Source organism: Aspergillus eucalypticola, assembly GCF_003184535.1.
Source record: "Aspergillus eucalypticola CBS 122712 chromosome Unknown BO83scaffold_2, whole genome shotgun sequence".
Classification (NCBI taxonomy): domain Eukaryota; kingdom Fungi; phylum Ascomycota; class Eurotiomycetes; order Eurotiales; family Aspergillaceae; genus Aspergillus; species Aspergillus eucalypticola.
Window position 1 is genome coordinate 1,070,737 of NW_020290276.1, and position 21,483 is coordinate 1,092,219.

The 21,483-nt window shown below is 47.4% G+C and overlaps 9 protein-coding genes and 1 non-coding gene across 10 annotated transcripts; 5 read left to right on the forward strand and 5 right to left on the reverse strand.

Annotated features, from left to right (window-relative positions):
- Positions 1 to 18: 18 nt before the first annotated feature.
- BO83DRAFT_84346 (uncharacterized protein) lies at positions 19 to 1,650 on the forward strand. The gene has a single exon (XM_025537649.1). The coding sequence runs from the start codon at positions 250 to 252 to the stop codon at positions 1,192 to 1,194; it is 945 nt and encodes a 314-aa protein (XP_025392828.1). The 5' UTR covers positions 19 to 249; the 3' UTR covers positions 1,195 to 1,650.
- Positions 1,651 to 3,585: 1,935 nt separating this feature from the next.
- Positions 3,586 to 4,077, forward strand: BO83DRAFT_449741 (uncharacterized protein; the record flags this gene model as incomplete). Its single annotated transcript, XM_025536762.1, has 1 exon — positions 3,586 to 4,077. One exon carries the CDS (start codon positions 3,586 to 3,588, stop codon positions 4,075 to 4,077), a length of 492 nt encoding a protein of 163 aa, XP_025392829.1.
- A 506-nt stretch (positions 4,078 to 4,583) lies between these two features.
- BO83DRAFT_t38 lies at positions 4,584 to 4,696 on the reverse strand. Its single transcript has one exon. It is a non-coding gene; the product is annotated as a tRNA-Leu (tRNA).
- Positions 4,697 to 4,929: 233 nt separating this feature from the next.
- Positions 4,930 to 7,762, reverse strand: BO83DRAFT_374665 (phosphoketolase family protein). The gene has a single exon (XM_025530254.1). It carries the CDS (start codon positions 7,609 to 7,611, stop codon positions 5,164 to 5,166), a length of 2,448 nt encoding a protein of 815 aa, XP_025392830.1. The 5' UTR covers positions 7,612 to 7,762; the 3' UTR covers positions 4,930 to 5,163.
- Positions 7,763 to 8,048: 286 nt separating this feature from the next.
- BO83DRAFT_329736 (short-chain dehydrogenase) lies at positions 8,049 to 9,473 on the reverse strand (the record flags this gene model as incomplete). The annotated part of the gene is made up of 4 exons (XM_025528207.1): positions 8,049 to 8,467; positions 8,520 to 8,642; positions 8,694 to 8,874; positions 8,940 to 9,473. The coding sequence occupies 4 exons, from the start codon at positions 9,471 to 9,473 to the stop codon at positions 8,331 to 8,333; spliced, it is 975 nt and encodes a 324-aa protein (XP_025392831.1). The 3' UTR covers positions 8,049 to 8,330.
- Positions 9,474 to 9,928: 455 nt separating this feature from the next.
- On the forward strand, positions 9,929 to 11,822 carry BO83DRAFT_352704 (uncharacterized protein). The gene is made up of 5 exons (XM_025529006.1): positions 9,929 to 10,099; positions 10,156 to 10,473; positions 10,537 to 10,823; positions 10,877 to 10,998; positions 11,051 to 11,822. The coding sequence occupies exons 1-5, from the start codon at positions 9,973 to 9,975 to the stop codon at positions 11,778 to 11,780; spliced, it is 1,584 nt and encodes a 527-aa protein (XP_025392832.1). The 5' UTR covers positions 9,929 to 9,972; the 3' UTR covers positions 11,781 to 11,822.
- Positions 11,823 to 16,137: 4,315 nt separating this feature from the next.
- Positions 16,138 to 17,303, forward strand: BO83DRAFT_384704 (uncharacterized protein; the record flags this gene model as incomplete). The annotated part of the gene is made up of 3 exons (XM_025532593.1): positions 16,138 to 16,378; positions 16,443 to 16,823; positions 16,906 to 17,303. 3 exons carry the CDS (start codon positions 16,138 to 16,140, stop codon positions 17,301 to 17,303), a joined length of 1,020 nt encoding a protein of 339 aa, XP_025392833.1.
- A 245-nt stretch (positions 17,304 to 17,548) lies between these two features.
- Positions 17,549 to 18,141, forward strand: BO83DRAFT_422920 (uncharacterized protein; the record flags this gene model as incomplete). Its single annotated transcript, XM_025535067.1, has 2 exons — positions 17,549 to 17,557; positions 17,614 to 18,141. The coding sequence occupies 2 exons, from the start codon at positions 17,549 to 17,551 to the stop codon at positions 18,139 to 18,141; spliced, it is 537 nt and encodes a 178-aa protein (XP_025392834.1).
- A 157-nt stretch (positions 18,142 to 18,298) lies between these two features.
- On the reverse strand, positions 18,299 to 19,278 carry BO83DRAFT_422921 (uncharacterized protein; the record flags this gene model as incomplete). Its single annotated transcript, XM_025535068.1, has 2 exons — positions 18,299 to 19,060; positions 19,108 to 19,278. 2 exons carry the CDS (start codon positions 19,276 to 19,278, stop codon positions 18,299 to 18,301), a joined length of 933 nt encoding a protein of 310 aa, XP_025392835.1.
- Positions 19,279 to 19,659: 381 nt separating this feature from the next.
- Positions 19,660 to 20,983, reverse strand: BO83DRAFT_384706 (uncharacterized protein; the record flags this gene model as incomplete). The annotated part of the gene is made up of 2 exons (XM_025532594.1): positions 19,660 to 20,520; positions 20,582 to 20,983. The coding sequence occupies 2 exons, from the start codon at positions 20,981 to 20,983 to the stop codon at positions 19,660 to 19,662; spliced, it is 1,263 nt and encodes a 420-aa protein (XP_025392836.1).
- Between the last annotated feature and the right edge of the window lie 500 nt (positions 20,984 to 21,483).

Sequence of the window (21,483 nt, forward strand, 5' to 3'; positions counted from 1 at the left end):
ATAAACCCTTCACGCCTGTCCAACTCTTCTCTCCTGTACTCTCTGAATGACGCTTTGGCCTCGGTACTGCGCAGAAAAGTCTAGCAAGAATGGAGGTCTCGGCCCAGTTGCAGCCACTCGGTTAAAACTTCCGTTGGCACCTCTTCTCCTTTCATTCCTTTGAAGGCCTTATATGGTCGGTCGCTTTTTACACCAGCACCACGTTCGGTATGAGATTCTTTGGCCGATGCGACCGACATCGGGACTAGGATGTCGCAGGAGGTCGGTATCGACGCAGATGGCGGCGATTTCTCATCGCTGACCTCGAAAGACCCGATCCAGAAATATGTCATCTCCGCCTTTGCGGCCATTACCTTCTACAATTCGATAGAGCTCGTGGTGCTTTGTTTCACGACTTTCAACAGATATCATGGGTGTTATTTCTGGAGTTTACTCGTCACCTCGGCGAGCCTCATCCCCCACTGCGTGGGATACCTGCTCTTTATCTTCTCGTCCATTTCTCCTTATGTGCCTGTGTCCTTGATTGTCCCTACCTGGATTAGCATAGTTACTGGTCATTCCCTCGTCCTTTGGTCGCGATTGCACCTCCTCGTACAATCGCAGAAGTTGCTGCAGGGTCTCCTGTACATGATTATCACCGACTGCATCGTCTTCCAAATTCCAACAACAGTCCTGCTGTATGGGTCACTATCAGATATACCTCACTTCACGAGGGGTTACGACATCATGGAGCGGATCCAGCTTGTCGCCTTTTGCGTCCAAGAGTTCATCCTTTCCGGGATTTATGTATGGGAGACCATCAAGCTGCTGCGCCTTCGCCCCGAGAGGCCACGGTTCATTATCCTCACTCAATTACTTGTTATCAATGTGATCATCCTCATCCTGGACGTGGCAGTCGTCGCCATAGAGTACGCCGGATATTATGCGCTGCAGGTCATGTTCAAGCCTGTCGCATATAGCGTCAAGTTGAAGTTGGAATATGCTATCCTGGGCCGGCTGGTTCAGATTGCTCAAGGGGCCAGTTCCGATCCGGATCCATTATCCCCAGGCTTTCGTGGATTCAACATCACGGCATCTGGATTTGATGACTCGGGTAGTAATAATGGTGGTGTCACAGTCGTCCGACAGGTAGACTCGGGACCATTGGTCAGGCGATGGTCTGGACAAACGCATGACAGCGTCGGTTATTGTTAGGAAGGTCCCAGCTCGATGTGTTGATCAAATCGCTGACTCGCTGGGACCAGTGCGAAAACACCCCTCGGAAGTCCACAAGCCGATTTGTTGACTGAAATTGGTCACATGAGATGGCGCATGAGGGATAGACTCTCGGCGTCAACCATCGCATCACTGATAAGGCCCGAGACTCGCTTCAATTCAAAGACAACCACTTGACACGACGATCCAACCCGGACCTCGACTTTATGTGATGGAACTATATACAACGGTCATGCGAGCAGTTCCTCACAGTGGTAGTCGAGATGCCTCGTTTCTGGATTGGTGAAGGGGTCAGTGGCTGACAGACATGCGGCATACACGGCATAAGCATGTTTGGACGAAAAGAGGTCACCCCCTCCAGAGGCCCATTATATTAAATTAGATAATCAACATAGAACATAATATATATATATATATTAAAGAAACTATACCTCGAACATATTTGAATGATGGTCCCTTTTGAACGCTCTGGTAGAGTAGTCATAGGAAAGCTCAGGCATTCGCACCTTCGTCTATGGGGATAGTAGGGGTGGTTGGTTCTATGTTTCCCAAACAGAGCACTGATTCCCCAATCCATTCGTCATGGATGCAGCCTTGGTGCCTGAAAAGGTGTAGGAGTTGAAACGTTGCAGCATTTCTGAACTACTGAGACGGAAATTACTACGCTAATTGGCTGTCCTTTCCTGCCTCGTCACGTCTGCCATAGACGCAACGCTGTTCACGCCGTAAGTCATTCCTTGATACAGTTACTAAGGTATGGCGTTCAGTCAAGGTTTCAAATTTAGTGCTCCAACTTAATTATGGATGACAACATGCCTTCCCACCCCGCATCTTGTTCCTTACCATTTGCTCGAGAGTCTCTAGTCGCGCCTCTAAGGCCATGTGTAGCCAGCTCCAATCTCAAGCGTTACGGTGAAGCACCACGGCCTGGTGTAGAGATAAGCCCGGACTGGAATTATTGGGGTAGGTGGAATAAGTATTGGAGGTCATTGTTAGACTTATTCTAAGTTTTGCAGATGCCCCGCAATTACGATCGGTGGGTCCATTGTCTCTCGAGCGCATTTATTGCTTTAACAGACAAGTGCCTAATATGCCACCTACTATACTAGCAGACTTATACCATGTCGATCTACCGCATGATAGATTTAATATGTTTGGTGCTATCACTTTCCCAAAGAATCAGCTCCCGCTCTGCCCTTACAACGCCCTCACAAAGTACGCCATTTGTTGGATAGTGCATATGGAACTAAATCACAGGTTCAAGAGTTTCAAAACTCTTGGTAGCCAGCACGTTGGCCGGATGCGGCCCGTGGGGCAAGTGCATGAATGACCCAATAACAAGCCTCACAGCCATCTTATGCTCTGACAATCGGAATATGACGGCCGACGTTAGGTTCTACTACAAGCAACATTCCTTTGTCTCCGCGTCTCCAATGCCTACACACAAATAGCTATGGAATGACACAAACATAATCGAATGAATTAAGGCCCCTGCGAATCAAAACGCAGCCCCAGAGCCTAATGTATGGCGTAAGCCCTATGATAGATGATGTCTTACTAACATCTGAATAATTGATATTTCATCTCCAACTCGTGTCGCCCGTCCAGTCTAGGATGGCTTACGGCGCAAACTGTTCCCAAGTTTCTGGTGCATCTGGAATTGAACGATTGCGGAAGTGCTTCCGCAAGCATGCTATATCTTCATCATTATACCCTGCGGACACGTCCGACATCCAACGAATCACTCAGGCATTACTAAATAACATCTTTGTGTAACACCCTCATAAGGAAATCATGGCTCTAATAGCTCTGCATAGACGTGGTTTGACGTCGTTTTCCCGGGTGCTCGGAGAGAAAGAGCTATGTCCGTGTATAACCACAAGGTCATTGACAGCCTAATGCAGGCTTTCACTCCATTATCTGGCTCATGTCTAGACAATGAAGAACGTCACCTGAGGAGTGATGATGCTTTGACATCTTCCCTTTCCTGGGGTCTATAGGTGTATTCGGAGGTCTAGATGTATTTTCAACTCGTACCAACACGCATCTAGCTTCATCTGAGTTGTGCTGGAGGAATTATCACGCAGATGGGCATTAGGCCTACCACAAGACAAAGTTATTGTTGGAGAGTCTTGACGCAAGATGATATCTATGCTTTTCACTTTCAGTCTTCGCATTGCCACCAAGTACTAAACTAGAGTCTGTTCAAGATCAACCCCACCGAAGCCTATATAAGGGTGTAAGATCTCCTTTGGACTATCCTTTTTCGTCTTTCCAACTCTCATACTCCCAATTATCTATGTGATTACCTCTTATTACAATCCAACCAGCTCCTAAGTCCTTGTGCTCAACATCCACATCTCAATCACCATGAATACCTTCGGCTTACATGCAGACGGACCCTATGGTGGGATGGGCGGCAGTTCCTACGATGCCAGAGATGGTGAGGAGAAAGTCAAGCATGTTGATTTATGGACCGCAAATTACGGGGACCGCCCGTACGAAGTTATTGGAGCGTTCAATCTAGAATTTCAAGACGGTTATTCGACCGGTAGAATCGGCGGAAGGGATAACGCCGTCCCACTTTACGGACCATATTCATATGATTTTGCGGATGATGAGACAATAACAGAGATGCATGTCTATGCTGGTCACGATGACGGCTTCGTCAATGGACTCAGCTTCAAAACAACAGTTCGACCAGATGGTGCTTACGACGTTGGTGGTCATGAGGGTAATGACAATAAATTGGTTGGGGATGCTCTTGGTGCTAAGGGGGAATGGGCCGGAGCTACAGGCAGAGACAACATCCACGGTGCTGATGCTGTTGTGGATAACATGATTCTTTATTTCAAGGAGTGATGATGGTAGTTGACGACTACAATCATCTGGTTCGCGTCGCTGCGGATTTGAAAAAGAGCTGTGGACTCATCATTCTTTTTTGATATTGCCGGCTTCTGTTCCAAGTATCAACTAAAAATATGGTGGAACTCCTGCCTGCTCATGCCATCTCAAATATTTATTGAAGGAAAGAGTGTGATTTTAGTTGACTTCATCGCACAAGATGCCTTGGTATGGGTTTTTGTCGGAGTCATCCGTTTTCCCCATACTGTCGTGCGAATGCAGAGGCAACTGAGATGGTATAATAATGTAATAATCATTGCTCTAATCTAATACACTTTATACTGGACAGATACCCACATTTTCCTCTTCAACTCACAGTATATTGTATGGCCAAATCAACATACAAGAGAACTTTAGAACTCAATAGTTATCCAACTTACTACCGGCAAATTTCTAAAAGATATTTTTGCATTGATACAATATGCGCCCTACACAGGAGCAAAGACTGAAAAAGCAAAAAGGTATGACAAGAGTGGGATTCGAACCCACGCCCCTTTCGAGACTAGGAATGCTCCGAAGAACATGGGAGATCAGATACACCTGACCCTAGCGCCTTAGACCGCTCGGCCATCTTGCCCGTTTTGCTATAGGTTGCTCAGCATTTTAGCATTATTAATGGCATAAGCTAGCTTTGCGAACTGGAGTCGGTTTCCATTTTCCGCAATATTTCGCTGTGCACTGAGCTTGCAATTTATTGAGGCCACTACTGAGGTAACAGCAACTCTGTAATTTAGGTAAACCGCTTTTATAAAATAGTAAAGGTTTTGGCTGAGGAACTCTAGAATCCCGCGAAAGATAGGTGTGTGGGAGCTCGCCCATACTATATATTTTCCGCCATTGCAACAACTCCTCTATCCTCATGGATTTCATCTCGCGTGAACTTACGTTGCTATTCGGAGGAGCTAGTAGTGTCCTACTATTATTGAGTATGGCCAGGTACTACTACCTGTATAGATCTGCAGTCAGAAATACATCATGACCAATCCATCACTACTTGGTTATGACTATTAACAGCTACTCCCCGCAAACTGCAACCCAAACAGTTCAGACGCCCTCGCCCTTCTTCCGCGGATACTGCCAGGTCCAATTCCGAATATAATCCGGATCAATGCCATCGTCGTATGCTTTCTGCTTCGCCAGCAACTGCATATTCAGGAATGTCTCCCTCACCCCGGACGCCGTATTGCCCAGTCCGCGGGCATGATCGATCGCATCGACAGCCAAACTATACCGATCTGTCTGATTCCTCACAGCCAGCTCAAATGGCGTATCGATGTTCCCCTTCTCCTTGTATCCCCTGACATGAATATTCTCCTGACCGGGTCTCTTATACGTCAACCGATGGATAAGCCACGGGTACGAATGGAAGTTGAATACGATCGGCCTATCGGCTGTGAAAATAGCCTTCCATTCCCGATCGGACATTCCGTGCGGGTGATGGATCTTGGACATGAGTTTGAACAGATCGACCACGTTGACGAAGCGCACTCTCAACTGGGGTAGATGCTCGCGCAGTAGCGCCGTGGCGGCTAGTGCCTCGTGGGTGGGAACGTCGCCGCATGCGGCCATCACGACGTCTGGTTCCGCACCTTGGTCGTTACTGGCCCAGTCCCAGATCCCGACGCCCTTGGTGCAGTGGGCGATTGCGGCGTCCATGTCCATGAATTGGACGTGGTCTTGTTTGTCCGCGACGATGACGTTGACGTAGTTGGCGCTGCGGAAGCAGTGGTCCATTACGGAGAGGAGGGAGTTCCCGTCTGGCGGGAGGTAGATGCGTACGACTTCGGGAGACTTATTGGCCACGACATCGAGGAAGCCTGGGTCTTGGTGCGTGAAGCCGTTATGGTCTTGGCGCCAGACGGTCGCGGTGAGGAGGATGTTCAGCGAGGCGACTTTGGCGCGCCATTCAACTTCCAGACATTTTTCGATCCATTTGCAGTGTTGGTTCACCATTGAGTCGATGATGTGAATGAAGGGCTCATAGCTGTTAAGGAGCCCATGACGGCCCGAGAGGACGTATCCTTCTAGCCAACCTTCACAGGTGTGTTCACTGAGCATTTCCATTACTCGACCGGTCATGGAGAGGTTTCCGCCGTTGGAATCTTCGGGGAAGTATTCGGCCAGCCAGACCTTTTTTCCGGCTTTGTATATTTCGGACAGTTTGTTTGATTCGGTTTCGTCCGGCCCGAAGACACGGAAGTTGGTCTGATTGAAGGCGACCACATCACGGAGGTAATGTGACATGTTGACCATGCTGCCGCGGATGGTGGCTCCGGGATCAATGGACGTGAGTGCGTACTTGCGGAAGTCGGGTAGGTCCAACGGTCGCCGTAGGAGGCCACCGTTGCCCACCGGGTTGGCGCTCATACGGTAATTACCAGTTGGAGCGAGGGCCTTGAGTTCAGAGATCAGGCGGCCTTCTCGAGTGAAGAGCTCTTCGGGTTTGTAGCTCTTCATCCACGATTCGAGAAGTTGGAGATGTGAAGGATTGGTGAGGACGTCGGTGATAGGGATTTGGTGGGCACGCCAGAAGCCCTCGAGAAGTTTGCCATCAACTTCGCGCGGGGCGGACCAGCCCTTTGGGCTGCGCAGAATGATCATGGGCCAGTGCGGGCGGAAGGGCTCCTTGGACTCGCGGGCTTTCTTTTGAAATTCTCTGATTTCAAGGACACAGTGCTCAAGCGTGGCTGCCATGGCTTGATGCATGGTTTCGCGGTCGCTACCTTCCACGAAGTAGGGCGTCCAACCGTAGCCTTTCATGAGGGCGGAAAGTTCATCATGGGAGATGCGTGCGAGCAGTGTCGGATTGTTGATCTTGTACCCGTTGAGATGGAGCACGGGCAGAACGGCCCCGTCGGTGCAGGGGTTGAGGTACTTGGTGCTGTGCCAGCTTGTAGCGAGTGGCCCAGTCTCGGCCTCACCATCGCCCACCATAGTCAGGGTGATCAGATTGGGATGATCGAACACGGTGCCAAAGGCATGCGAGATGGAATAACCCAGCTCGCCACCTTCGTGAAGACTACCGGGGGTTTCTGGGGTAGCGTGACTGCCGATACCGCCGGGGAAAGAGAATTGCTTGAAGAACTTTTGCATTCCTCGCTCGTCCTCCGACTTGTCCGGGTAGACTTCAGAGTAGACTCCCTCCAGGTATGACTGAGAGAGAATACCAGGGGCACCATGGCCCGGGCCGGAGATGAAGAGAACGTCCAGATCATACTTCTTGATCAGCCGGTTCATGTGAATCCAGGTGAATGATTGTCCTGCATCTGAGCCCCAGTGACCGAGTAGGCGTGCCTTGAGATGCTCCACCTTCAATGGCTGTTTGAGGAGCACATTGTCGCGCAGATAGAGCATGCCTAGGCATAGGTACATGCTGGCACGAAAGTAGGCGTCCATCTTCCGGACTTCCTCAGGGTCAAGGTTCTGGCCCTTGACCGTGGAGCGAGCAGCTCCATAAGCGGAGATGCTCTGATCGTTCGAATCTGAAGGCATGTTGTATAAGTGTTACGCTTGGTAAAGTACCCTTAGTTGAGGAGATCTGTAATGCCGGTCAGCTCCTATTTAAGACGGATATCTGGATGGCTGGAACTGGCCATTGTTGATGTGGGCTGACATCCCAATGGGCTCTATCTCGTAATTCCCGGATGGCATCCTGGCAAAGGCCATGTAGTAGCCAGTCCATGACGCTGGCTTCCGTCACCCTCCGCGCCTGCTGCGTCACTGGGTGAGATAATGTATGTTAATTGGTTCGGATGGTCTCTACCGGAGTTGTGGTACGCTAGTCCTATTCCGGGGCTGACATATCTCCCCGGGCCGTTACGTTAATGTGGGCCGACACCTTATCTTATGGGCTGATGTTACAGCTTCTTATCCCGGAGTTTGGCGGGGTGCTGAAGTATAGGTTGGATGGATCTGAAAAGCCGGTCCTACTTTCACTTGCGTTCTTTAGCACCAAGCTCATCAAGCACTCTTACATTATTATCTTTGGGCAGGCCAAGTCGGACGTCAACTGACGGCGAATGCTATGCTAGCAACATGGATTACACGTTACTAAGTATCTACAAGACAGGGGTTTTCAGGCAATGATCACAAGTTGATGCTATCAAGGAAAGGCACAGCAAAATACCGAAGGAGTATCAGCACCAGAGAAAGTGCATGTTCAACCCAATACATCAACTCTGCTACCTTATCATGTACCACATTTACCATTTTCAATACTCAAAAGTTTCACCAACGATATCTTCAGTCAGCTTCCACAGTCGTTCTGCCTCGATCTCATCCCGGGCCCAGCTGCGCACCTCCTCTGGCTTAACTACTGCACAGTCTTGAACAAAGCCTCCATTATTCTCTGCCAGACTTGATTAGCTTAGAAGAATGACCGGCACATAGAGAATACTTACCATCGGCGGAGATAGATGAATGAAATGCGGCAAATACATGCGTCGCCACACCTTGCGACATAGACTTCCAGGTTATCTCTCTTTGCCCACTCCGGAAGTACCCGAGCACTGTGAACCATTTCGCTGGAGTAATGTCAGCAAGCCCTCGCACAAAAGAATACTAAGTGACCTTACCGAGTGATTTATACATCTCATCCCAGTCTCCTCTCGCCAGATTCGTCTCAATAGTACCAGGATGTAGGCTGACTGAGGTCAGGCCTTTGCTCCCCAGCTTTTGTGCTAGAGACATAGAGAAGAGCATGTTGGCCGACTTGCTTTGGCCATAGGCTAGCCAGGGGTCATAGTTTTCGCCTTCCTGATATAGCCATCAGCTCATTATTTCGACATTTGAAGAGGGAGGGGCATGGCATGATAACTTACGTCAAAATTCCAGTCATGGAACCTGACTGAGCTCAGCAGGTGGCCGTTGCTAGACACATTCACAACTCGGCAAGGCTTTCCAGGACGTACTAGCTTTTCCATGATCAGATTGGTGAAGAGAAAATGCCCAACGTGATTGGTGGCAAATTGACTCTCGATCCCATCATCCGTTAGCGAGAACGGTGATGCCATGACACCAGCGTTGTTGACCAGAACATCTATATCCTCCTTGTATGCCAGAACTTCCTTAGCGGCGATTCGGACTTGGGCCTGAGAGTGCAGATCTAGTTCAAGGAGACGGGTGGGTATTCTTGGCGCAATGTCTGCGATCTCCTGGGCTGTCTGCTGAGCTTTGGCCATATCGCGGCTAGCAAGAATAAGGAGGGAAGGGCCGTGAATGGCAATAACCTTTGCAAACTCGGCACCAAGACCACCTGGGCTAACGCCAGTCACGAGCACAGTCTTGTTGGCAATGGCATTATGGCAATCCTGTGCTACCTGTTCTGCTGAAGTTTGAGAAGAATATGAAGACATGATGATGAGAAGCGGTCTGCGAGGCTTGATACTCAAGTAATTATAAAACTTTCGAAGGATATTTGCAAATTGGTGAAGGTGAGATGAAGGTGAAGATGAGGAAGATAGAACATGAGTCCTGTATGTGGGAAACGATCATAGCATATATAGGGCCCTGATTGAAAGATGCGTGCAGGCTCCTTAAACTTATTTCCGAGATAGTCAAGGACTTCACGTATATTTGAGCCCAATTTGTATATATTCTGGTCATCAATTCGACCCATTTTGCTCCTTATGATGGCTAGATTAGTAGATTTCCTATTTGGGCCGAATTAATCTAAGACTGATAACCTGATTGGGTTTAGTGTCTGAGGCTGGCGATGACGGAGATAACGGAGCAACACTAAGCCCGGCCGCTTTCAACAGGATTACTATCCCATATGACCCTTGACTTCACTTCATCGCATTTCCTTCGTGAATACCGCATCCAGGACCATCTAAGACTTTATTTCTATTCTCGATGGATAAGATTCCGAGTGAGGTGGTATTCTCAACGGGGCCATTGCTATCCGAATCGGTGGTGTTTGAGTATACCAATGGTCCACTCAAGATATCTCCACCAAAGAGGAGAGGGCGTCCCGCAGGATGTTAGTCCACAAACCCATCTAGAAATAGAATATCAGCATGGGCTGACCAAAGTTAGCGACAAAGAAGAAGCAACACCTTGAGGGGTCCCGGCCTCGCCCCGCCGCCGCTTCCAACTTTAAGTTCATCAACCTTGGGCCCACGTTGGCCCCAATCGATGAAGAAGAGCGCACCACCATCAGAAGCCACACAATGATTAACCGTAGTCGTCAGAATCAGAAGAAAGCCGAGATTACTCCTGGCGATACTAGCCTCGATCTGTCTCGCCTGACCCACATCCACATTCCACATGCATATCCGCAGAAGAACCAGACTGATCCTTTTGACACGCTGCCTATTACCATGGAGCCATACATGCTTGATCTCTTTGCGTTTTGTGAGTGAGAAAGATGGTGTTTTATTTACCAGTGCACACCTAGCTAATAAAGTACTCTCTAAGACAAGAACAGTGCATCGGAGACACTCTACTCAATCGAAAAGAGAGCTGGCTGCAATCCAATAGACGAATATTGGGTACCAATGCTGTTTCAAGATTCAGCAATGCTCCATGTCGTACTGGCGTGTGGATCATTATTTACAATGGACTTGCAACGCTTTCAAGCAAGCCCGGCTTTTATATGGCATATTAGTCGAGCTATGAGCATTGTTCGAAAGAGACTCGTAGATTCGGTGGATCCGCCTTCGGATGAAACAATTGTTGCTGTTGCCAGCATTGCTATTGCAAAAGTTGGTAGGATTCTGTGCAAACAAAGCTGATGTGCTGGCTAATCCTTTTACAGAAAGCAGCAGGCCAGCATGATCAATGGGAAGTTGACATGAGGATCCTGAAAGCATTGGTTGACATGCGAGGAGGTTTGGACGCACTGAATGACAAGCCAATGGTACAGGGAAAAATATATAGGTAACAAGTTTCGATTCTCCTGGTTCTGATAGTTTCTTAATTGGTTTTTCAGGGCCGATATCAGTGGATCCGTAGATTGTGGACGAAAGCCCATTTTCAGTGATCGGTTCCAACAATCCCCAATCCCAGATCCTCAAGACTACCATTTAGCACAAGGTTTCCAAGACCTGGATCGCCTGCTGCGCACAGATAGTGCACTGAAAGCAGTGATCCATGATATACAATCCTTAGTCGAGGAGTACTCCAGTATTACAAAGAGCAGCGGCCAAACCGTCGTTGCGAGGATCCGTTTCTCGCTGACGTCAATCCAGTATACACTTCTTTCAATGCAATATGGGGAAGATTGTGCCAGAACGCAAGCCCAGGAGGTCTGTCGACTTAGCCTCTTATTACTGATGAACGTGGTGTTTCATGAGTCTCCTCCTGGTGCATCGACCAGCGATGTACTTATCTCACAGCTGCGGCGGTTCCTGGAGAATGCTGAAGTATTATACTGGCTTCCGCCCACCTTTCGTCTTTGGACCCTGTACCTTGCTGCTTGCAATGTTGCGTCTCCCACATTAAGAGCTTGGTCGATTACAGCTATCGCAGAACTGGTGCTGCAAATGGGGATCTCGGATGGGGGAGAGTTCAGTCGACAACTCACGTTGTTTCCATTTGACCCACCTATACATGATGTTATTTGTCCAACGATATGGGATGAGGTGCAATACTATGTCCATGATCGGTCGGGGAGGGGAAGGCACAGCGCATTGATATGGAACCCCCCAGAAAAGTCATAGTGAAACCGGTAGCATCATCTGTTTCAAACCCTCATAGCGAACTAACATAGAATGAATTTCTTCCAACAACCTTTGCTGTTTATTGATATCTCTAGAATGACTGTCTCTACGAGTTTGAGAAAGCGTACTTGTGGGCTTCCGTACAAATCTCCGCTTTTTCCATACATGGCTTCAACGTATAGCCAGCCTGACAAACAGATAGCCCCCATTCGACATCTCAGGGATCCGGAAGATTCCAACTTCAAGTTCTAAGCAGTCTGTACAAGGGAGGTCCATGATGCGTGAACCAACATAGGCACTTGGTCAAATCATATTTCCCCTTGATCGCAGAGTACCGGGTAGCAATCCAAATTTTTCTTCTTCTTCTTCTTCTTCTTTCTTTCTTTCTTTCTTTCTTTCTTTCTTTCATTCTTTTTAATTTTTTATTTTATTCTATTTTTTTTCTTTTCCACTCTTCTAGTGGAGAGGGAAACCTGGAGAACCCCGAGACGGACTCACAGGTACAGGCATTTACCTCGATGCAAAGAGGGAACCCCCAACTAGATGTCACTATTCTAGCGGGATATCTGTTATCTGGGGTAAGGTCCGGGACAGTATCATCATGAAGCTGACTATATGAATACCGAGGGTAACTTCCGCTGGCTTTACAGTCGGGAACAAGTATATAAGACAGATGAGGCCCCCTCGATCTGGCTCTGAATCAATCAGCTCTCGCTCAGGCGTCTACCGCAATAGTTAGGGGCAGGGCCACTCGATCCTGCCCCCATCTCACTGTTTATATTACGTCCCAAAATATAATGTATAAAGCAAAGACTATGACTACAATGGCCGATGTGGAGGGTCTTTGGTCTATCGAAACGTGTCCCGTCCATCATGCTGCGCTCAGAATCCTCTGCAGTGGTAAAATGATGATGGTGCCGTATAGAAAAGGCATCCAGAGAGTCAGGTGTCCCTTAAACCCAGCAATCTAAAGAAGGACAGTTTACCAGTCCAATAGCAAACTATTTCTCATGCTACTCCGCCTGGACATACACTATCCGCGTAAACGACAACTACTGCAGCCTGAAGACAGCAGGATCAAAGGTGCCGTACAATTGGTTCTCCAAGATATCTTGGGCTTGCCAGAGACAGTTACTAGACTGTCTCAGAAGGGAGTGACTCTGTGAGTGGATGAATATCTCACCGATGATACCTCTACAACCACTTGCCATGGTGGCGGCTGAGGTCAATCTATGGATGGTCAATACCGGGCTAAGTTAACCACATATAGCGACAAGCGAAACAATATAGTTATTTCGTCCGGTTGTTTTCTTCCATGCCACGTCTCCCGGCAATGTGAGTCGTGCCGTCTGGTCTGGAGAAGGCGAAGCTCTACACCCAATGCCTTAAAGCATTTTATATAGAGGTATATCTTCATTTACAGCAAAGGACACCACACAGTCACGAGGGAGATTGCGAGGATGTTTGGAAAACTCAAAAACATGCGGTGAACTTACTTCTGCCCTGAGAGGCACATTGTCGACTATATTGATATGCTTGACTATATGTCTTGCTTGGGTTCTTGCCAACGAATCACTGCACATGGTAACACCATATCATTGATACCCTTCTCGCCACAGATGGATAGTGAGGACGATACAATAGCTGACCCAACAGTCCACTCCAAAGGTCATATGGCATCCAGCCCAACTTTACCTGAATGCAGCGTGAGCCAATTGTAATCAACATCGACGCAACATGTCATTGTGCTTCTGGTTAGGCCCCATGAAACAAACCACCCGCCGCAGTCTGTCATTGCGACCGCCATCATCGCCACATTCTGTCTATCTTCATAAAACATAACAACAATGATCTGGCGCCAGATGTCAGTGTACAACAACAGAGGTAGAGTATTTTAACTCTGTCCTCTCCGCGTCTCTGCAAACTGAAGATCGACATGTGCATCCCCTTCTCAACAACATACTGGTAAAATAAGAGCCAATCATATCAGGGGTTTGAATGAGTGGATATCTCGCCCAATGTAACTGCAGTTCTGATTGAGATTTGACTCTTACATAACTACCAACAAAATAATGATGCGTCCGGACGGCAAGTCTCACCTACACCTAAAGCCAAGTCTTATCCGAAGCCGAACATGGCAACGACAATACAAACCATACAATTTGCGACTGGATCAAGAGAACGACTCTACACCGCTGTGTCGTTAGCAAGTAGATTCGTCATTTGCATTACTCCTGAAACATGGAAATTACATACGGTAATGGAAGGGTTACTCCCAGAAGCAATGAGTGGCCTTCAACTTCCGCGGTATCACCTTTGTACTACCGACCCACTTGGGATCTCGAAAGGTGGCACCGCGTGCTAGAATCACTGAAAATACTGCCATTGTGGCCTGCCCTGGGGCTCGTTCCAAATGTCAGGGATACAGGGGAACCAGCAAGAACTACAACAGGATAGACAATATATTGCTTGGTGGTTGTGTCTTGGAAAACTACATCCCAACGGTTCTTGTCGACGGTAATGATTATATACATGATCATGCCCGGCCTCTTAACTTGCTGCGGCTGCTGGGTGACTTTCTAATGAGCCGTTGCTATTTCTCTATAGCTCAGAAGGTCTTGGAGCAAATGAGGGAGAGGCGGCCGTATCGGTACTGGCTCCACATCTGTATTCATATAGACCTATCTCTCGAAAGCTATGTTAGCATCTTCCTCAAACGAACGAATAAACAGCATTTTCACCAATGACAAGTCTTATGCAAATGGCACCATGTGCAGTGAATAGATCTGCGTACTGCCTGCATACCTACCTACACATACAGAATATCTGAAAAATATTAATTTGTCCGATCAATGACAGCAATCCCCACCATCTGTCAAGCTTTCCCTTTGTCGAAGATAGGGAACCAGATCACACCGAAACATGCACGCGTTGGCACTACTCACGATGCTCCCTCCCCTCCAACACTTAGCTTCAGACATCACCGCATCAGCTAGGAAAGGGAGGGGAGGGGTGCTATACCGATATGCCCTATGTGCTGCTCCATCCAGATAGAATATATCACTACTCCTCAAGATTTACCCGATGCTCCTGGCTCTATGGACACATCCATATCACCACAACACTAACAAATTAGAGAAGGACTATGCCAGTACATTCTATCCGGGATGGCATCTATCTCTTCCTGAATGTCATCCTCCTCATCAATGTTTCCGGTCCGCGAGTTGCTGAACACTGCACAAAGCCTGTGCTGCTTTTGAAATCCTGGAAAGAAACAACCTCTCATGATGGATGTGGGGCAGACAGGGAGAAATAAAGTATGAGAAGGTCCGTGGTTGGGAAATAAAACACTATTATCAGAAGAAACAACATATGGGAAAACAAAGAGATATATGATCATCGATGTTCAGGAGAGATTTACTCTTCTGCTGCGAGGCGTACTCAATTCTCTACGGTCTATATGCTTTCCTCGCTCACAATGTTTCTGTGAAAGCGCTGAATTCTTTACTATATCATGGAGCTGCTTCCACTAGCCCAATAGTGAAACGGAACATTCCACATAAATTAGTTTAGATCAATGTTTTGCTGACTCTGTTTTTCTGATGGTTCCTGGCCATTAATGTTAACATGTTGAAGTAGGCTCTCCGTATATAGCTGTTTGAAGCTTGCTATTCTGTCTGGAAAGATAGTTATGATTGTAAAATCTTATATGTCAAACTTCCTGCCACATATCCGTGTAAGGGCCACAATCATTGGTAAAACTATGGTGTTTGTGTTGCGTCTAGAGTCATATCATCAGTAGAATGGATTCTAATTATAGATGAGCAGCTACACTTGACATAGATGGAATCTCTTGTTTTATAACTGACGTGGAATATATATAGTACCCGCAAAGCCATAGGGGCTTGTACTTCAGTCCAGTAGATATCCAACTAAATTCATTGCATATATAAAAAGGCTAGCCCGAGGTGCTATGAGTCCAAAAGGGCTGGACAAAGAGCTTGAAACTTTCCCTTGTTCTGTGTATCATCTTGTAATGTCCTGACATACCACTTGCCAAATGAAGGACACAAGGACACAATAATGACGATGGTCTGTGCTTGTAATATACTATTATTGACTCAAGGTAAAGGCTAAACCTTAACCTCACTACTACGCATAAAAGGTATGCCGGAAGACAACTGATAGGCCCGAAACGGCATCCCTTGAACAGTTCCGGTGTGCAAACGACATAGTTGAGGTCATAATGATAGGCAAAGTCGGAAGTCCGTGTCTGCCAAGGAGATAAGTATTTAAAACCCAACGAACGAAGATAAAGCTAATAGAGTCGCACATTTATACAATTTAACGAAACAGAATGGAGGACCCTAATGCATACTGGCCAGATATTGATATCGATCCGTACCCAAATCCATCATATAAATGGGTACCATTCTGCTATATCTGTTGCAGTGGGTTTACCACTGTCCCAGGAGACCACTCCCTTGGCCGGGATACTTACTCTAGGCCGAATGCCTCTGAAATCACATACACGGCTCACGAGTTAGAAGACCTTCATGCCCTTACATATCCTGGCTGGCGAACCCTCTTTCGGCTGAGTATGTTGCAATATCTCTCTGCTGGTAAAAAAAATGACTTCTCATGCTGATTTCTTTTACCCAGTTATGTTTGATTCTAAATCGCGGAGCTATAAACTCTCTGGAATTTCACAGAATTTCTATCCATGGCGCAAGTTCCACGCTCCGTGGAATGAAAATGATGGGCTTATAAGTGTCGGGAACTACAAGAGAATTTGGCGGCATAGACTAGCGGCACCTAAGCTAGTACAATGTAAGGAAAATATTGAGAAACAGTCAAGTCTTGCTGGGTATTTGGTTCACGCTAGATGTTGGAGGGAATTTCTTCGAGTTAATAACTGGCATCACCTTACGAAGGAGAGTTTAGGTATCCTGTCTCGCGCGCTGCGAATGCGCTGTTTGAAGGAATGCTTATATATCTATTATGATGATCCTGTAGAGTCATTCCTAATGATGGAACCTAGAGGTAAGTTTTTCATACACCCTCATATACTCTCTCATATACTCTCATCAATAGGAATGATGAAATAACACATGAGACATAACAGATCCCATTGGAATGACATCAGTTCGGCGATTTGTCACTCGATGCAGGAATAGAGCTAAAATTAAAGCGAGCAATATACCATGCTCTATCGAATCATGGCTTATTCGTCTTCCAATGGAGTTACAATATATGGTCATGGATTATCTTTCGTATGAGGATGTCTGCTCAGTCCTTGAAGGAATTCAATGGACCGTTGACAAAGGGTATTGGAAGCTACGGCTCAATCTCAATTTATTCAGTGAGATACAGAGTATCTTGCACGAAGATTTAGATTGGCGATGGCTTTGTTTGAAGTTGGAGGTTCTTGAGCATAGCCAGGCTGGGGTGGACAGAAAGCGTTTCTTCACGCTGCTGGAGGAAATAGCGGTTCAATATGGCTTAACAAAAACAATCAAGTGATGCGGGTTGGTAGAGCATAAGAAAGGAGAGTAAGCCAACTGTATGTGAAAATGGAAACTACGGGGTTGCACCTTCTATGTCCAGGTGTGATATCTATGCTTCTTGTCAGTCTCGCGAGAAAAATGAGTGGAAAGCCTCGGTGACAAGCTCCAGATCAACATTCCGTGGGACCAGCAACTGTGTTTTAGAAAGAAAGAAAAAAGAAGATTACCTTACAAGTTACCGGGTCGAGAAAATCTTCAGACATGGCCAATGTATGATTGCCCTCACCGTACAATATGGAAGCCAAAACTCATGTCTTTCACTGAAGTATACGGAGAATCAAGCCTTTCAGGACATGTTGAGGGTTATGAACCGCTACCAGCAAGAAGGAGTCGTCACAGGATTATGGAACCTGATTCTCAATATTCACTTTCCTCCAAGTGAGGATTTCGTTCATCGCCCTCAGCATGGAGGGAAAGAAGGGGGGAGTGCGGGATACACCGATATTGAGTCGTCCGTGTGGAATCAGCACCACAGAGCGAAGAGCGGACGACTAACGCGGTTTTTGGTGACGCAGTGCAAACGCTTCGCAAAGGAAAGGCAAAACAGCGGATGGGCAGAAGGAGTGTGTCAAATGAATGTCTACCTCGGGGACATCGCTTCCTCATCAAAGGGACGTAAGTATGGCATATATGGCATAGTAGCAATTGGCAAGCACGTTAGGTTCTACGAATGGGACCGGAAGAACAAAATGGTGGTCGATTTGGGAAGTGGACAGCCTTATCATGTGAAAGACGACAGCGTCCAAGTGCTGAATTTTCTGAACGAATTTAAACAGAACGATAGATATGTTTAGACGACTAATATGTCTCTAACCCTACAAACTACCTAAACATTACACACTAATAATAAAACATCACCCACGAGTATGTCCCATAGTCACGGAATCTCTGATGTCAACATCCAAAAGCCCAAAGGCCATAAATGACAACACTAACGCATGTAGCCAACAACTAAAGAGGAACCCACGGCCCTCCAACAGGTGTACTCGGCGACCTCAACAAAACCCCCATATTCTCCTCCTCCGCCAAAACCGCCTCAATATCCCTGGCCCGCATCGAATTCCACCAACGTTGAAATTCCTCCCTGAAACACTCAGGATCATACAACGGCCCAAACATAACCGGCTGAGGGTCATCATCCGGACCATTGCCGAACCCAGTGGTCGTCATCCGAGCAAGCGTCAGTCTCCACCACCTGGTTTGTTCCGACCAAGTACCGAAGTTGATCCGGAGAACCAGCAACGTTTCAATATACCGAGCCGGCTTTGCCATTATGACCGGTGCAATATCCTGCGGAAAGCGGCCGAAGTTGGGATGGCCGTGCTGATAACCCGTTAGGGGCAGTCGACCGTCATTACTCAACATGTAGCTCAGGTTTGTCGGTCGAGGAGTCCCAGTCGGGATTGGGGGATTGCCTGGGAAGTACCACCGCTTGGAGTAGAGGCATATATCTATGTGGGGTATCTCTCCTTGTTCTGCTGCTGCTGGTCCCTGAGCACCCGAGCTTTGTGAAGCTTGGGATGGCGTCTTGGTAATCTCAGGGTGGGTGTAGACGTGAAAGCGGTGGACAGGCATCGGGCGGCCTGATTCACGGGTCGTGGCAGTGGCTGAGGCGCAGCGTAGGAAGTAAGGGTATTCATGGACATATTCGTAGTTGCGGAAAAAGTTGGCCGCGCGTGTCAAGTGCTCGTCCTTCAGTATGAGATCGAGGTTCTGTAAAAGGTTAGCAGATAGAGGGGAAGGTTGAGGAGGTTATGTACTTGTGCTATGCTGTGGTATCCCATAGCCCTCATCGATAGATCACCCCATAGTAGACATGGAATACCCTCGGCTTTGAGCGCAGAGCTGATGGATGAAGCGAATCTGTAGGAGACAATCGGGGTTTGTGGCCCCTCGAACAGGAACTGGTACATGGATTGTTGTCCTGTCATGGTGGTACATATACGACAGTATAGAAATTGAGATATGAATGTTGTGAAAAGATAGTGACAAAAGATGTCGATTAGGAGAGCTGTTGTAGGGGATATGAGGGGGAGGGGAGGCATATGGTGGAAGGATATTGTGGAGGATGTCGGCTCTTCATAGTTCCTGCCTAATGAATATTGATTCACACGCCGGGCACAGGGAAAGAGCTGTGACATTGTGTTGCCAGTCTACGTAAATAAATACAAGCTATTTTCAGTTCATGTACGCTGCGTACTACAGAGTGTGTCAACCACAAGTCTAGAGAGATTCACACACAGTATTATCGTCGATGAGATCCAATAAAAGCAAGATGTGTGATTTAGAGATACATAACTATGTATCTAGAGCTATTCGTCGGTATCCATGGCCCTATCGGACTCGGAGAGTCGAAAGAGCCCCGCCTCATCATCTGTCGAATACGGGGCACGGGGTGATATGCTCGTTCTATTATCCGGAGGATTTTCTTGTCCCCAATGGCTGTCGAGAGGAATAGGCTCTGGTTCACCGGACACCCCCATCTCGAGTCTTATCTCTTTCTCCAATTTATCCAGCAGTTTCGAGGCACGTATGCTGGTATATTCCCCAGTCCTGCATGCTTCCCACCATTCTCGGCATGTCTCGCTGAGGGTTTTACGTTTTGCGTCCAACTCGAACAGTTCGCCATACTGAGCTACGTAAAGTAATGTCTTGAAATGTTCTTTCAAATCCTCCTCCCACCATATTTCGCTTTTCTTGAAATGCTCGTCTCGCACCTTCAGGTAAACCAGGGCCTCGGCGAACCGAGCAGGCGTGGGCAGAACCAGGGGATTCTTAGTGGGCGGATGAATCTTAACATTGGGTCGGTGAACTCCCTCCCAGCGGAGCCTGCGGTCTAACGTTAGCATAAAGTTTTCGTCCGCCTCGTTGGCCTCCGTCTGCACAGTGAACTTGGGAAGTTTCCAGTACACATTGGATTTGCAGTGGAGTCTTAGATCGTGATGCAGTTGAGGTCCTTTCTTCACATCAAAATTCGCCTCCAATTGGGTATGTGAGAATGAATCGAACAAGTGGAAAACGTGAACCGGCTTGAGCTCGTTGACAGGACAGGCTCCTCCGTTGTAGCGACACCCTGGGTAGTTGTCATCGTCTTTGAACCCAGCCTTGCGCAAGGTTTCAATGGCGTCTTTCACCTGTTCGTCCTCAACAACCAGATCTACTGAGATTGGTATCTGTCAAATTGATAAGCACGAGTTTCTGTACAGAATAACGCGTTAAATGTACTAGACGTACGCTACTATCATTGATTTCATGTTCGAAGATACATTTTAGCATGATACCCCACAGCACACAGGGAATTGGAGGATCGGCTTCCTTGAGAATGTTACTTGCGTCCGATGCTATGATGAATGTATCTGTTTGCCCTTGATACTCCTCCCCTTGATACTCAAAGAATGTTATCGTGTATTGGCCTGGTGGTTGATAATCCTCGAGTGGGTCATCCTCGCTCATACGTGAAGGAAGAAGGGACGACGCTTCATTGTCCGCTTCGTTGTCCGCTTCATTATCCGCCTCATTGTCCACATCGGATGCAACTGATGTTGGATGCTGGGATGGATAATCTTCCGTGAAAAAGATGGACGAGGGAGACAGTTCGGTGGAATCCCAACTAGCGGCCGTAGGTTTGTCGTCCATTGCGAATCAAAATGAAGGACTGTAGTCGAAAAGCCAGTCGGTTGTGTGACACACCGATGATAATGAAAGGTTGTATACCATGTCTATCCCCTCTTCCTTTTATAGTTGAAGATAGTGGTGCATTCATACTGGATATTATCTCGAACTTCAAGGAACATTGCGTCTCAGCAGCGTTAGTTCTGGGAATATCCTGCTTCTGCACGGCGAGAGCCATTTCATCTTTGGCAGAGATGGAGTCTGCTTGGACTATTGCGCAGTGAGATAAATCAGCCTAGATCATTCCGATGTCCTGTAGAGGCCAGGTATAGCAGTATACTCTCCTGCGGAGGGCTGGTAGGAAGGAGTGGCTTATTGGGGTTTATTGGGATGCATAACCTGGCAATATCGAGTAAGGAGATATAAAGGATACAAGTGATTCTAGTATTGACTTATCTACAGATGTAAGTATGGCGGACGCAGTACTTACGATGTTGTGATAGTGTCAACTGATGCAGCGCAGT

Excerpts from the sequence above, each read along its gene's own strand:
- BO83DRAFT_374665 (XM_025530254.1), bottom strand. The coding sequence starts at position 7,611 with ATGCCTTCAGATTCGAACGATCAGAGCATCTCCGCTTATGGAGCTGCT.
- BO83DRAFT_84346 (XM_025537649.1), top strand. The coding sequence starts at position 250 with ATGTCGCAGGAGGTCGGTATCGACGCAGATGGCGGCGATTTCTCATCG.
- BO83DRAFT_352704 (XM_025529006.1), top strand. The coding sequence starts at position 9,973 with ATGGATAAGATTCCGAGTGAGGTGGTATTCTCAACGGGGCCATTGCTA. Across the intron at positions 10,100-10,155 it reads GAGAGGGCGTCCCGCAGGAT|CGACAAAGAAGAAGCAACAC; the intron begins GTTAGTCCACAA and ends GACCAAAGTTAG. Across the intron at positions 10,824-10,876 it reads CCAGCATTGCTATTGCAAAA|AAAGCAGCAGGCCAGCATGA; the intron begins GTTGGTAGGATT and ends ATCCTTTTACAG.